Genomic DNA, 15,622 nt, shown 5'->3' with positions numbered 1-15,622 from the left:
TGCGGAGATGCGGGGTTCACATTTCTGGTGTGGCTGAGCGCTAGCCCCCAGGGACACCAGGGGGGCTGCAGAGAGATGCTGCCTTATTCTCTAGCCTCAGGACCTGCTAGAAGGAGCTCAGACGGAGCGCTGTGCCAACCCCTTGCCAAGGATTTTGGAAGCTCCTGCGTCTGTCCTGGGGAGAGGCTCCCCGTGGTTTGGGAGCCCAGCCCGGAGGCCCCTGCTGTCGCAGCCAGCTGGGGGGCACGGCGCACCCCTCTGCAGCTTGGCACAGACGAGCCTGCAGCTGGCCATGTGGTTCCTCTTAAGCTGTTCCCACTTGGGGCTGCCAACCAGAAGCAAATTTACAGCCTGTCAGTAAAAACAGTGAAAAGCAGGAACGCTTGGCTGGCAGGTAGGCGCACGGCGCCAAACATGCGTCGGAGAGCATCCCCGCTCAGCTGCATGCCCTGTGCTTCGGCTGGCTGGGGCTGGGAAAAGGCCCGGGACCCCCTCATCACCCAGGCCTTTGGGCTCCGTGCGGATGGCCCTGGCAGTGCTGGAGGAGTGGGAGCGCCCGCAGGTGCCAGTTTTTGGGTGCTCAGGCACAAGTCAGGTGCCTTTGGGTGTTCCTTCTTTGCTGGGGGGCTCTCCAGCCCTGCTATCCGTGCTGCTGTCCCGGGCAGAAGCAAGAAGAGGTGCGTGTGTTGTGGGCATTGCACTGCAGCTCTGCTGGTCCCCTTGCTCCTAGTTGCTGCTGCCAGGATGTGGGGAGCATGGCAGGTTTCTCCTTTCCAGGCTGTGTGCTCTCGGGAGCAACTCCTCACTGTGTCTGGGCTCATCCTGCCCGCTGTAGGTGGCTGGTGGGGGTCCGTGGGTGCTCAGAGCCAGCTGGACCCCTCAGACAGGGGCTGGCTCTGCTGGGATGGGACCACCAACGCATCCCCTCCAGCTCTGGGCAGCAGCACTGCAAGGAGAGGATTGCTGTGGGCACCCCCTGACATCATTTGGCAGGATCTGGTCGGGAAAGAAGCTAACCAGGTTAATGTGCTGGCACTGCCAGGCTTGCTGGCACACACCAGGGTCTAGGCTTGGTCTTCAGCTCTCACTCACTGGGTCCTGGTCTCCTTTCCCCACTTTCCTTGCCCCCGGCGTGCCTGTGCTCAGTGTGGCCCTGCCTTTACAAGCCAGGCACGGGGCTGTGCAGCTGCGTGTCACTGTGTGCTGCTGGGGCTCTTGCTGGAGCTTTGGCTGTCTTTGGAGATGATATCTTTTCTCCTGTAAATGTTATTACCCTGTATATGTTCGGGTGGGGGGGAGGAGGGGTGACCATCTGTGTTTTCCAATAAAAGCAAATTAAAATTGAAGCCCATTAAGGACAGCTCAATCGGGATGCTGAGCAGGGCTCCGCAGCCTGCTGGGAAGGAGCTGCTTCCAGCCTGCACCACCTTTTGTCATCCTGGGTGGGTGACAAAACCTCGTTTAGTGCCAGGGGTGCTGGGAGGTGGGATGGGGATCACCGCACGCACCTGAGCCGTGCGCTCCCCCCGCTCTGCGTAGGGCGATCGGGGCACGGCCCCATGGGGACGAGGAACCAGAGCTATGCAAAATCCATGCCCCGTGCTCATGCTGCTCCTCCTGGTCCTGTCAACACTCGTTGATTCAGATGATGAACGAGGTTGGTGAGGAAAAGGGATGGATGTCGTGCAAAGGCCCAGCATGTGCTGCGTAGCTGGTGATACCACTCAGCCTCTGGGCTTTTTGCTTCATCCCAGATGTCCTAAGGTCCCCTCACCCCTGTGCCCAGGCACAAATGCTTGCCTGGGACGGAGGATCCTGTGGGGCCTGGGAGTCGAGGAGCAACCTGGGCAACCTGCTGCAGGGAACCTGCATTGGCAGGGGGGCTGGACCCGATGATCTCTTGAGGTCCCTTCCAACCCCTCCAGTTCTGTGATTCTGTGATGATGGTGGGAGCAGGTTATGATCTTCTAAAGCTTCCTCTAGGGCCGAGCTGCAGGAGCAGCTCATGGGCACCAGGCCTCCAGCCCCAGGGCTCTGCAGCTGCTGGTGAGGAAGAGGAGCCCAGCGCTGCTGGGGGGACATGGCCAGGCTGTGAGACCCCCAGAGGGGTCTCAGTGTCTGCTGGATCCATCCTGGCAGGGCGGATAAGGCTGGGTGCGGGTAAGGATGAGGCTTTTTTAACCCCTGGGCCTCCCTCCCGCAAGGTGTCCCGCAGACAATGGGGTTTGTGTGACTGCAGAGACTGAGTCATTAGTGCTGACAGTAGCAATGGCTGTTAAATGTCTGCATCTGTGTCTTCTCTGTGTGGCTACTGCATTCCCGGGAGCAGCAGGAGGGCCCCTGCTCGCTGGCATTTAGCATCTGCATTGTCTCTGCTCGGCAGCCTGCCCTCGGCTGAACTCAGACCACCTACAAACCCCGGCTCCTCTCGGGGCAGGCGCTGCCAGCCGGGGCTGCATTCCCTGGTGCTGCTGGGGCAGCTTTCTGGGGTCCCCCGGTGGGGTTATCGGGTTTCTGCTGACCTCTGGGGCAGCCAAAGTCGGGAAACGGAGTGGCCGGGACGCATGTGCAGTGACAGCCCGGGGCAGCGACAGCCAGGCCTAGCGTAATCCTTTCTCTCAGCCAGCCTAAACTGCATCTTCAATAGAGTCCCAAGCCTGGAAGATCACAAAATCGGAATTCTTTGTGGAGCCCCAGCCCCTCTCAGTCCTCCTAGGGGCTGGGGCCGGGCTGTTTCCCTCCTGTAAGGTGGATGGGGCAGGCAGCGCGCTCTGCCTGGCAGCGTTACTGCGTGTGGACGGGCTGATGGTCGGCTGGGTGGTTAGAAAGGAAGACACGTGCTTGGGAGACTTGCAGGACCTAGAGCTGGGCTTGATCCCTCTTTGTGCTGGTTTTAAGTGTCCTGGCAGTGCCTGTGATGGCTTCCAAACCAGGAGAAACAGGGCTGAGCTCACAGGCCCTGCTGCCATCCCTGAAGGAGCCCCTTGCAGACACTCTTCAGCCTCTTGCGTGGGGCTGAAGAGCTGGCTGCGTTCATGCTTCAATGCTGGGGAAGGAGCACAAATGATCATCGAGCAGGACAGGAGGCAGGGTCCTCGTCCCTTGCACCTTCCTGCCCACTCCTCCCCGGGGTGACGTCCGACCTAGGGTGGTCCCAGAGCTGGTCCCAGTTTGCTTTGGATGCCTGAGGCTTGAGCTCCAGTTCTCCATTAGAGCTGGGTTTTTTGTCCTCCCTCCAGTACTAGAGAGACGCAGAGGGAGCTTGCTGTGGGGCTCCTGGGTTGCAGTGTGACCTTTCCCTTCCCAGAGCTATGTAATTTCTCTGGGGTTGGGCCTCCCCCTTCTTGCCTTGTTCGCCCCCAGGAGATCAGATGTGCTCTGGAGGGTGAAGGTGCTGGACGTTGCCCCTGTTTGTAGGTCTCTCAATCTGTCTGGACCCTATTTTCCAGGCCAAGGGGTTGAACAACCGGGTACCTGTCTCCACCTGGTTTCTCACCGTGCTGGGCCTGCCGGCACAGACCGCTCCTGCAGCACGGGGTGGCCTTGGGGGCTTGGGGCTTTGGGCAGGATGCGGGCAGTTCCCATCCCAGCCCAGTCGTTGCTTCTCCTCACTCCCTATCAATCACTCTCCCTCTTGGAGTTTAAGTGGATCCCTGAGTGAAGTATCCAAAATATCCTGTAGCCGCCGGCTCACAATGCAGCGTGCTGTTACCGCGCCAGCGGGTCGGCCGGGGGGGGATTGGGTTTCAGTTTGTTCCGCTGGCCACCGGCCAGGCAAAGCAAAACTCGGTGCTGCAGGGAAAGGCCACTGGGTTTGCTCAGCCCCTCTTAGCTCTTGCTGGCAAAAATATTATAATAAGGCTCCAGTAAAGCACGGGAGGCAGAGAGGAGCCTTTCAACTGCTGGAAGGATAAATAGATCTGCAGCGAGGGCTCCGTGGGGCGGGGGACAGACGGGTTTCTCATTAACTGCCCCTCCTGCGTGGGGATGTGGTGGCTGCACCTGAGGCCGGGCTGGAAACGCCGTTCCACGAGCACATGTGCCCGTGCAGAGCCGTTGGATGTTTTGCTGGGCTCCAGCACGGAGTCTCGCTCAGCGCCAGGGTCTTCCCTCCCTTCAGTGTCACTCCAGCGTGGATTAATCTGATGAGGTGCATTTGCTGGGCTTCCAGGCCCTCCTCTGGTAATGATGCACAGCCTAACCTGTGTCTGCCTTGGCTGACTCGGGGTGACTTTGCTCCATCAGTGAGGTCTGGGTAACTTCTTGCCTGCACATCCAGCCTTGGCCACAATCATTTTAATTCTGGGTCAGCCTAGGAGCTTGTACCTTGCGTTAGTAATGTTGTACCGGGGTTAAAACACTGGCAAGTGCCCTACTCTGCGAGAGGAGCTGACATGCGAAGTGAAAGGTGAAGGGAAAAAGCTGTGGGTGGAAAAATGAGGGTGGAGGCCTCAGCTATCTGTGGGGCTATTTATTTGTCCAGCTGTTTCTTTATCTGGATGAGTTTGGAGCCTGCAAACGTCAAGGATTTGCCAGGACTTCTGAGAAACCCAGGTCCAGATGTTCTAAATTGGTCTGAATTGGCAAAACTCCATGGAAGTTATTTTTCCGGACATGGAGAAGTGTGTCTGCAGAGCGCACAGATCCCCTGCTAATCCCTTGCCCCTCCAGCCTCTCTGCCACTGTCTCCTGGTCCTGTCACTCTCCATCCCCAGCCCTGGGCATCCCGTGGTGAAGGGCCCGACCCCAACCAGCACCCACCGTGATCCTTGTCCTCTCCTCCCAGCTCCCAGGTCTCGGTCCTGACCTTCCCAGATGGACCGAGCGGGTACAGCCGAGACCCCCACACTCATTTCACCTGTGGCTGAGCAGCAAGGAGGTGAGGCAGGAACATAGGAGCCCCTCTCCCAGGTGATTGCTGTGAGCGTGGGGGCCGTGGCGTGGTGGCAGTGATAAATTTCTGCATGCCAAGGTCTCAAGCTGGGATCCAGCGTGGGGCAGAGGCCGCAGACCCCGACGTGCTCCTGTAGCAAGCTGCAGTGCCTCCCCTGGTAGGCCGTGACAGCAACGGGCCCCGGCGCTGGCAGAAAGTTGCTTATTGAAAGCATCTTCAAAGTGAAAAGGACAGGCACTTATCTCCTAACCGTCCCGCGGGGAGCAGTGCGGTTTCTGGTGGGAAGCAGGCCAGAGTTGCGTCTGCTAGTTTCGAGCAGCTGCAGGTTTATTTATAATGCTGTGGGTAGCATGTGAATCTGCAGATAAACACGCGGGAGGGAATAACACAAACAACAATATTGAGAAAATACTGCTCCGACAAGAGCATTTCACGGCGCTGCAGCTATCGCCAGCCACCAGAGATGGGCCAGGGGCCAGACACCCACCCGTGCTGATCCTGGGGGGGTTTGCTCTGCATTGACACTGTTGTTGGTGCTGGGTCGCTCTGTGTAGGGTGCTGGGGGTCCCGGAGTGCCTGGACCTGCTGCGGCACCTTCCTGCAAGCAGCCCCCAGCTCTTGGGTGTCATCTGAGCTGCCAAACCAGGAGGATGGTGTTGGGGAAGTGTCGGCAGCAGCAGCAAGCTAAGCTGCTAAATCTGCTAGCCAAAGCAGGCGACTTCCCCCCTCCGTGCTTTGCAGGGCACTAGGGGTTGGTTTTGGGGCTGCCCATCCAGAAATTGGTCCACCCATGTAGTCTGAAGGATGCTGGTACAGGAGCTGGGCCTGCTGGCTGGCTGGAGCAGGGTTTGGGTGTAGGGACAGCCTTTGGGACCAGAAGAGCTGCTGGGTTGCCTTGCCAACACACCGTGGGTCACAACGGGTGCCAGGGGCTGAGCACGCTGTGGGCTGAGCCCCGCTGGGACTGCTGCGTGTGGAGGACTTGCTTCTGGAGGACAGTAGGCTCCTGCTCTTTGGGGTGTATCACACCTTGTAGGAGTCTTTCACCTGCAGCAGGCCTGTGCACAGCTGACATCTTGGGACCTGAAGGTGAGTCACTGATCCGCTCAGAGATGTCTGTGCTGCCAGCATGAGCATAGAATATCCTGAGTTGGAAGGGACCCTTAAGGATCATCAAGTCCAACTCTTGACACCGCACAGGTCTACCCAAAAGTTCAGACCATGTGCCTAAGTTCACAGTCCAATCTCTTCTTAAATTCAGACAGGCTCGGTGCAGTGACCACTTCCCTGGGGAGCCTGTTCCAGTGTGCAACCACCCTCTCTGTGAAGAACCCCCTCCTGACGTCCAGCCTAAATTTCCCCTGCCTCAGCTTAACCCCATTCCTGCGGGTCCTGTCACTAGTGTTAATGGAGAAAAGGTCTCCTGCCTCTTGACAACCCCTTATGAGGAAGTTGTAGACTGTGAAGAGGTCTCCCCTCAGCCTCCTCTTCTCCAGGCTGAACAGGCCCAGTGACCTCAGCCGTTCCTCGTACGTCTTCCCCTCAAGGCCTTTCACCATCTTCGTAGCCCTCCTCTGGACACTTTCCAACAGTTTCATGTCCTTTTTATACTGTGGTGCCCAGAACTGCACACAGTACTCGAGGTGAGGCCGCACCAGCGCAGAGTAGAGCGGGACAATCACCTCCCTTGACCTACTAGCATCTCCCAGGTTATCACACCTTGATGGGCCAGGAGGAACCACGGTGGCCTCCTGCCCAGCTCCTGCTCCTGCAGCACGTGCTTGCCCAGATTCTGCCTCACCCGGGATGGGGAAGGACCCAAATGGTACTAGGACTGCATCTCTTGATGATTGGTTTTCAGAGGTGAATGCCTTCCCTGCTAGAACAGAATATTGTTTTCCATCTGCTTTACTGGGCTCAGCTCCCAGGCAAAGCGGTAGCTGCAATTTCCCTCATGGGCTAAGGAGCTCTGCGTGCTGCTGCTTTCTTCCAGTGTAGATCCTTACAGACCACAGTCACCTTCCAAACTCCTCTTTGGTGATCTCCCACAGACCTGCAACGGCAGAATCCCACCTAGCTGAAGGAGAAGTAAGCCCTGGCAGCACCACAGCCTTTTTCTTGAGCAGCTGAGCTGGACAGCAAGGCCTCATCTCTCCATGTTAAGCCTTCCTGGTTTATTGATCATTAGCTCACACTCAGTGCCAGCGTTTTCGGGATGAAATGACAGAGCATGGCTTGGCTGCATCTTCCCAGGGCCTTTGACCCCCCAGAGCAGTTTCTTGCCATGGAGATTTGAAGTGCTCTGAGACTGGGAGAGAGGCAGAGAGAAGCCACTGCAGATGGGGAACACACTGGGTTATTGGACACTGCTCCTGATTTAGTTGGCTGGAGAAAAAAACTAATGTGCCTAGAAATAAGCAGCTTCTGAAGGATGAGACAGTGAGCTTCCATGGAGGATTGTACAGCCTCTCCGAGCTCAGGTGGAGGGTGTGAGGAGCTTTTGTCCAGGTATACAGGTGAGATAACTTGGTGGCACGCCATTGTTAGTGTGTTTTGAGGTCAGCCAGCAATGGGTGGTGGATCTAGCCCACCACCACCCTTGAAATCCAGCCTGGCTTCACATGCACGCTTGCTGTCAGTGCAGCTAATGAGGTTTGCTCGAATTTGTGGGGACCAGTTATTTGTAATTTTACGGAATTCAGGCAACTACTGCCAAATGCTGACGTGTCAACTGATCCCATAATGCTTTCTGGACATTAGCCAGGGAGACAATTTGCTGGAAGAGATGTGTAAAAAGGGGCACAAAGAGATGTTACAGCTGTGTGCAGTGGGGACTACGGTCCTGGGGTCCACCCTAAATGAAGGTTGATAAAGAGAAGCCTCAAAGAAAAGGAGCTGTGTTAGAGTGAAAGAATAAGGGCGCTCGGTTAATCTAGTTATCTTCAGGAAGGCTGAGAGATGATTCATTTGGCACTGGTAAGCAGCACAGGAGGGAAAGGAGGTTTTGGGTAACAGAGTCTTTGTGAAAGTAAAAGGAAATCTAATAACTGGCAGCGTAAGTTCAGACTAGAAGTAATGGAAGATAGATTGTTTTAGGAGAAGATAATTGACCTTTGGAAAAACCTGCTTGAAACCTGCAGTTTTCTACTCCGTGTTAGCTTGTGTTGGACGTGGTGCTTAGGGACGTGGTTTGGGGGTGACGTTGGTGGTAGAGGGATGGTTGGACCAGATAATCTTGGAGATCTTTTCCAACCTTAATGATTAATGAAGATGAATGTCCTTGGGCCAGCTTGGGCAGATGCATGTCCCAGAGGAGATGGGAAACTCTTCGGCTGTGGGTTAGGGGCAAGGGCGAGGACTTTGGACAATGCTCTGCATTAATGTGCTGGGCACATTTCCACTGCACCAAGTTTTCATAAAAGAAAAGGCTTTTAAAAATGCAAAATATTTCAGAATATTGTTTTTATTTGGGGAATTACTTTTACTGTTTTAGAGCGTATCTTCTCTTACATGAGTCACTGCTATTAATATATTTACTATGCATCATTGTCATTGATAGTTACAATAAATTAACAAATACGGTTTTTTATTTTTATTTTTTTAAGTAATGCAGATTCTAGCTAGCACTGAGTGAAAAATGCTGTTTTCCTTCTAGATCAAAGTGCCACTGGTGTTTTAATGAAAAAGCCAGATACTTTGATAAAATAAACACTATTATTAAACTATGTAAACAAATACCCAGTTTAAAAAGAAATTTCATAAATCTGAATGACAACATTTCTATGCTAGCTATTTTCCAGAACTTTTCTGAGTGGGAAAAGGACTATTTTTGCTTTCCACTTTTGGAATAAAACCAAATTTTGAAATGCTGGTTTCCTGTGAACTGGAAACCGCTGGCTCTAACCAGGAGTAACGAACAACCCACAGCCTGAAAATGATTTACTGCTAGAAGTAGGTGCAAGTAGCATATCTATGCTGAGGCATTTTTTAGCTCACTTATGGGAAAAGAGAACTTACGTGGACTGCTCAGCAGGCTGAATAACAACCATTTTGCCATTTCTGCATCCAGCTTTGTCTGTTCAGATGATGGATTTGCACAAGGTCGGTCTTTTCTTCCTTTGTGTTCAGTGAAAGTGGAAAAGGTGGAGATGCTTGGTGGGAATCTGTGGCAGGATGCTCGTGGTTTTTGGTGGCCAGGAGCAGCAGCAGGACACGGTTGCAGCCAGAAACTCTCCAACCCTCCTTCTGCTGGGGAACAGGCACCATCTTTTGGGTCTGTAGGCTGGTGACTGGAGATCCCTACTAATGGGGTCTGTCCTGTTGGAGCGCTCTCAGCGAGCAGGCTGTGGCTGGGTGGGTGTACACCTGGCACATAAAGGGCTTTTTCTTCAGAGCCAGAGAACCCTAAAACTTCAGCGTTTCCTTGCCTGCTCCACAGTAATTGGGAGAGCAGGGGAAGGGAAGCTGCAGGCTGTATTTCATGTTCGTGTCTTGATTGTGCATGCAGTGGATGCTTTCCAGCATCCGTGCAAATGTAGTTGGCATCCCGAACGCGTGCACTCAAATCAAGAGCTGGTTCATGTTCTCCATGCAGAGCAGAGAGAGATGGTTTCTTCCGTGGCCATCACCTGGGGCTTAGCCACAGAAGCACTGGCTGGCCTCTGTCTTGTACAGTCTCTCCTGCAAGCTTTACGCTTTCCCCTGGCTGGGGAACATTCCCACACTTTACCCAAAGTATTGGCAGGGCATAACCCAAGCATCCCTTCTCTTGCCATCAGCCTGGTGTAATTATGCCAGCCAATAGCTAATTAGGATGAAAAAACCATCAGTGCAGGAGATACGACAAGTTTTAGGAAGGACGAGGAGCGTTGTCCAGAAAGTTCCCTGCCTGCGTGGCTTAGGAAGCCACCCTCTGCCTCTGTTCAGTGCTGATCAGCTGTAGCAGCATCTGCCTTACTTCTGCCCAAATTGCCTGGAAAAATGGCTTTAATATTGGTTTAATTTTTATGTATGGCAAGTCCTTGAAGTGCTGTTCCTTCCTGTCGGCTACTGCAAGGCCAAGGATTCTGCCTGCCATGCACAGTGCTGAGAAAAAACATCTCACTTTTGCAAATGGGAATGAAAGGGGATGGAGAGAACCTGTCCGGGCCAGGGCTCCTCCTCAGCCACCACTGCAGAGCTGCTCCCAGGCTGTGATTTTGGATTTTGAGGAGGAAACTGCAGCTGGACACTGCAGGGAATGAGGGAGCCAGGTCCCTGCAGAGCAGGGAGACACAGTGCTCCGGTCCCTGCTGCCTGCTCGCTGCCTGCACCTACCTGAGCGCAAGCAGAGGGGGAAAAGCAATGAAAGGGCTGGAGCAGGGGGATGGAGGGAGGGTGTGGAGCAAGCCCTGGAAGACCTCCTTTCTTCCTCCTGCCCCTTCACCATCCTCAAGCCCCAGATCAACACTGACTCCTTGTTTTTCCTTCCTCCTGCAGAGACACTGATGGACTCCACAACGGCCACAGCAGAGCTGGGCTGGACGGTGCATCCTCCCTCAGGGGTAAGTCATCCTCCTGCTGTACGGGAGCTGTGTGCCAGGGCTGTGGTCTCTGGGCTGCATTTGGGGTTGCTCAGTGAAAGGCACCTGCTGAAGTGCTTTGGCACCTATAAAAATATATAAAAAATATAAAAGAGTATAAAAACATGAAGACAATTTTAGTTTCTGGTAGCTCTCTTTCTACTTCCCCAGACTATCCCATGTTCAAGAAGGGCAGTTCTCACCTTACAGCATCAGGCTCACGTGATGTTGGAGGACTTACACTCGCTGTGAAGCTGCCCTGTAGTCAGTTAAAGAGGAGGGAGAAGGAGGAATGAAACGCGAAGGCCACCATCATTTGTCCCCAGAATCTCACGTGTTATCTTATTGCTCATCACCTGCTGCAGGACAGGATCAGGGCATTGGCCTGAGAGGTTGCACACTTTGCAATATGGCCCTGGGATAACATGGGCCCAGACAAGGCTGTTAAGAACACCCGGCAACTCACGGCAGGACCTTTGCTAGCTTGGTGTTGATTCTCTCCACTTTACTGTCACCAGGAGTCCCCTGGGCCCCATCCCAAGGCCACCCAGGACAAGCTCCTTCAAACCAGAGCTTGGCCAAGACTACATGTCTTTGGAAGAGGCCCCGGCCACCTCTGTCTCTCAGAGGGTTTGTGTGGGGCACTGAGATGCTTGGAGCATCCCTCCCCTCTCTGCCCGCGGTGGCTGGGAGCAGCTTGGGGCCGTGGTGCCCAACACCCCCTGGCTGGGGTGAAGGTGAGGCTGGCAAGGGACCCTCGCAGCACCTGAAGCCAAGCTGTGCCCCCTCACGCAGCGTTGTGCTCACCCTTGGGTCTGGCAGCTGAAGCCGAATTCCCTTCCCCACGCATGCTGAAGGCTCAGCACCCAGCCCCGGCCAGGGCCAGATGAAGACATTCCTTTGGGCCTCACCCCGGGGCTGACAGCCCTCTCCCGGAGCCAGCTTGGCAGAAGAAAAGAAACGGATGAGAAAAGCCTCTGTGGAGGAGATTAAACCCTGCGAGAGCGGCCTCCTCGGTCTGCCTGGCCGACCCGCGGTGCCGGGGCGTGGGGGGCTTTCGGCACCGGTCCCCCATCACCATGATAAAGCCCCGCACCCGCCTGCCAGCCCGACCGCCCCACCAGCTCCAGCCCGGCCGCCGAGGGGGGATGACGGGCACACAATGGGCAGGAGCAGAGGTCAAGTCTTTTTCTCTCCTCGCCCAGCCTTTCTTGTTTGCGGTTTTTCCATATGTAAAGCACGCCTTGCTTCCAGCTCGCCAGCCCCGCGGTAATGAGGCCTGGGCCTGCTGGAAGCCGTCTCTCCGTATTATTGTGCTGCCTTCTTCTTTTGAGTTCCCGGCATGTTAATTAGAGAGCGAGGAGAAAGGGAGAAGCTTCTAATTAAGCGATGAGGGGCTGATGCACAGGGGTGACTTTCTCTCCCAGCTGGGAGAAGGGAGCTCGGGAGTGGGGCGTTGCGGGATCGGCTCGGCCAGCGGTGCCAGCGGCCCCACACAGCCCCTGCTCGCTGTGCTGGGCACCTTGAGCTGGCCCTGGGCATCCTGCTCGGTTCCTCATCCCTTCTGGGAGCCTCTTAGGAAGAAGGCTTTCGGGAAGCCCAGCACGGTGCTGGTGCTGCTGGTGGGGTCGCCTCCCGTCCCCACGGATGATGCAGCTTCATTAAGATTGGGTGCAACCAGGGTCACCTGGAAGAAGCCCCTGATTGCTGCTCTGTTTAGTATTTTATTTCTGATTATTAGTAGGCTAAAAGTAGGGTTTTATTATTATTATTATTATTAGGTTTTTTTCCCTTGCTGTGGAGCTCTTGTGCTGTTCGTAGCTCTCCCTTTGCCCTGCCTCCACCATCCACCGTGAGCCTCAGGCTGCAGAGATGCCTTCCACCACCTGCTCCTCCTGCCTCGCGGTGCTGAGCTCTTCAGGCTGTGTCCTGAGCCCTCTCTGGGGCCATGCAGGAAGGGATGAGGGGCAGGTCAGGTGCTGGGCATCCCTGTGCCCAGGTACTGTCATCCCTGGTGGCTGACGTGCTGGTTTGGAGTGGTCCAGGAAAGGGAGAGCCAAGTCAAAGGCAGGGCAGGGGAAGTAATTGTTTTCTTATGTCTTGCCCTTGGTCCTTTCACCCCAGCAGTGCCCTAAAAAGCAGAGAGAGCGTGCATTTTTCCACTAGCATGCCAAATTTGTTTCTGGAAAACAAAGCAAAGGCTTCCCCTGCATTTTGAGAGGATGCTCTCCTCCCCTCCCTCCCCACAACGGGAGCAGATTTGCAGCCATGGCCAATCAGCAATGGTTGGAGCTGTTTAGGGATCTTCCCTGACAGCCTTCTGTTCAGCTGTTAGCCTTGATGTGCAAAAAGCAATCTGTCTCTCATCTCGGGAGCCTCTCTCTGCAGTCCTGAGTGCCCTTGTGAAGCTGTTTGCTGGCCACAGGGCGGGGATATGGGGACGGCTCTGCTCCCGCAGGGCTTTTACTGCAGCCCTTGGTCCTGGCACAGATGCTGGATCCGAGCACCAGGAGCATCGACTGTGTGCTGCTGTCCTGCCCTGGGTGCTGCAGTGCTGCCAGGGCAGGGCTGTGCCATGCACGGTGAATTTCGGTGGGAAACAGCTCGGTTTCCACCTGAGCAGGTTTACGGACAAGTTCACAGAGAGCTGCTCCAGCTGGCTGGGGTTGTGTCACTCTAGCTGGACCCCAATCCCTATGGTGGTTGGGCCCTTGCTCACCCTTGCTGCCATGGAGCCTTGCCAAACCCGGGACAGAAAGGGATTTTCCTCCTCCCTTCTCCTTCCCGGGGTCACCTCTCTGGTGCAATCCGCCCAGGGCATTCAGCAGCACGGTTTGGTGGGGTCCTCAGTGACAGGAATCCTGCTGGATCCCAGCGGGTAAATCCCATCTCTGACCTGCTCTGAAGTGTCTCCCCGTCCTACAAAGGATGGAGACAGCAACAAGCCCTGAAGGACTGGACAAAAGGGCAGAGACCTGGACATGGCCAGCCAGGAGTGGGTGCAGGTAAGGGTGGTGGTGTAGCTGCCCTGAGCAGAGCTGGTTGCTGCTGTTAGTCAGCTGGGACGAGCTGGGCTGACCTTCCCATGGGGAAACCCAAGATTATTTGCAGGGAAAATACACTGGCTGTGAACTGTGTTCCTGGGAAGGGACCACAAGCCGTGGGACATGCCACAGGCCCACTTTCAAGATAGAGGGCACTCCAGCTTGGGGCTGGCCCCTGTGTCACACCAAAAAAAAGTTGGTCCTTGTAGGATGAGGGCCACCAGAGGGATCGAGGCCAGCATGTCCCCTGTTCTGGATACGTGGCGAGGTCAGGCAGGCTCCCGTAAACCTTCCCACTGGCTGCTGGCCAGTCTCTTCCTGCACATCCTGAACCGTGGGCTTGGTCGAGGAGGCAGGGTGGGATCCCACGGATGGTGAAGTGCTGGAGGGGGCCCTGCACTGCCCTTTCCATCCCCAGTCCCTGGGGGGGATGCTGAGGGGTTTTGCCAGCCCGCTGGCTGCCTGCACCTTGCGCCGTGCTCCAGCTGCAGCCTGGAGGAGGTTTTGCAGTCACGTTGTGAACTCCTGAGAAAGCAGAGTCTGTCTGCCACGTTTGTAACCGTAGCGGCACTGGGGGGAATACATCTGCTAAAGGCATCGTGTTACTTTGCCGGGAGGCTCTGCAGTTGTGAGGCCTCTGCAGCGCCGCGCAGCCACTCGGGGGGAGCCCCTGCTAAAGCCATTACCGCTGCCGGCGCGCTGCGTGGCCCCACCATGCCCCGACGCACCCAGGCCATGTGCGGGGACGTTTTACCCAAAATGGTTGGGATTGGGATTGACACCGGCATGGGCACGGTGTGGCACAGCTCGTACGGAGCCAGTGTGCCCGCTCAGCGTGCGAGGGGACTGGGAAGAGGCAAAGCAGGTGGGAGCCCCATTTAATGCCGTGTCTTTTGGTTCCGTGCAGCCCACTGACTTTCTTTCTGTCCGCAGTGGGAAGAGGTGAGTGGATACGACGAGAACATGAACACAATCCGCACCTACCAGGTGTGCAACGTCTTTGAGTCCAGCCAGAACAACTGGCTCCGGACCAAGTACATCCGGAGGCGAGGAGCACACCGCATCCACGTGGAGATGAAATTTTCCGTCCGGGACTGCAGCAGCATCCCTAACGTCCCAGGCTCCTGTAAGGAGACTTTTAATCTCTACTACTACGAATCAGACTTTGACTCTGCCACCAAGACTTTTCCCAACTGGATGGAAAACCCTTGGATGAAGGTAGATACAATTGCTGCCGACGAGAGCTTCTCGCAGGTGGACTTAGGTGGGCGGGTGATGAAGATCAACACCGAGGTGCGCAGCTTTGGGCCCGTCTCCAAAAACGGTTTCTACCTGGCCTTCCAGGACTATGGAGGCTGCATGTCTCTGATCGCAGTCCGCGTCTTCTACCGCAAGTGTCCCCGTGTGATCCAGAACGGGGCTGTCTTCCAAGAAACTCTTTCAGGAGCGGAGAGCACCTCCCTGGTGGCGGCTCGGGGCACGTGCATCACCAACGCAGAGGAGGTGGATGTGCCCATCAAGCTGTACTGCAACGGGGACGGCGAGTGGCTGGTGCCCATCGGCCGCTGCATGTGCAGGGCAGGCTACGAGTCGGTGGAAAACGGGACCGTCTGCAGAGGTAACTGCTTCTGTTCTTGCTTCAGGTGCTCATTTTGCTGCCGCGGTGGGCTCTGCTGATGTAGGTGCTTGGGATTTTCAGCCGTGGTCTGCTCATCCGTCCCTTGCAGAGGCTCTGCCTTACCTCTGGGTCCTCTGAGCCTCCAAGTCCAGCGGTGCCATCAAGTCCCTGGTGCCTTTCGTGCTCCCCAGGCCTTGGAGGGACGTGTGTTCAGCTATGGTGCGTGTGCCACTGAGCTGTGCCTCTGGTCTGCAGCCCCCAAAATTCTGGGGCTAGAATGGAAGAGGGAGCAAGAGGAGGTGTTGAGGGTCTGGAGGAGAGGGAGGTTCCCCCCTGGTTGCACAGAAACAGGTACGGGGCCTTGCAGGAGGAACTGGCTGAGTTTCAGTTTTCATCCTGTGGCTCGGTGTGGGCTGAAGTGCTCCTGGGGTAAGGGGAGCAGGGCTCCAGGCATCCAAACATCGCGCAGTGTGAAGGACCCAGCTGCCTGCAGCATTCTGCTGGG

At 55.7% G+C, this 15,622-nt stretch overlaps 1 protein-coding gene across 3 annotated transcripts in view; it reads left to right on the top strand.

Annotated features, from left to right (window-relative positions):
- EPHB2 (EPH receptor B2) overlaps positions 1–15,622 on the top strand; it is a 124,575-nt gene that overhangs the window by 30,212 nt on the left and 78,741 nt on the right. For all 3 annotated transcript variants that reach the window (XM_084495148.1, XM_084495147.1, XM_084495149.1), the window contains exons 2-3: positions 10,373–10,437; positions 14,433–15,117. In XM_084495148.1, coding sequence (XP_084351274.1) covers positions 10,373–10,437; positions 14,433–15,117 — 750 coding nt within the window. The remainder of the gene's footprint in view (positions 1–10,372; positions 10,438–14,432; positions 15,118–15,622) is intronic.

The sequence above is a fragment of the Aythya ferina genome (genome assembly GCF_964211825.1).
Source record: "Aythya ferina genome assembly, chromosome: 21".
NCBI classification, from domain to species: Eukaryota; Metazoa; Chordata; class Aves; order Anseriformes; family Anatidae; genus Aythya; species Aythya ferina.
Note: the sequence above shows the minus strand (reverse complement) of the source record. Positions and strands in the feature narration are given on the sequence as shown.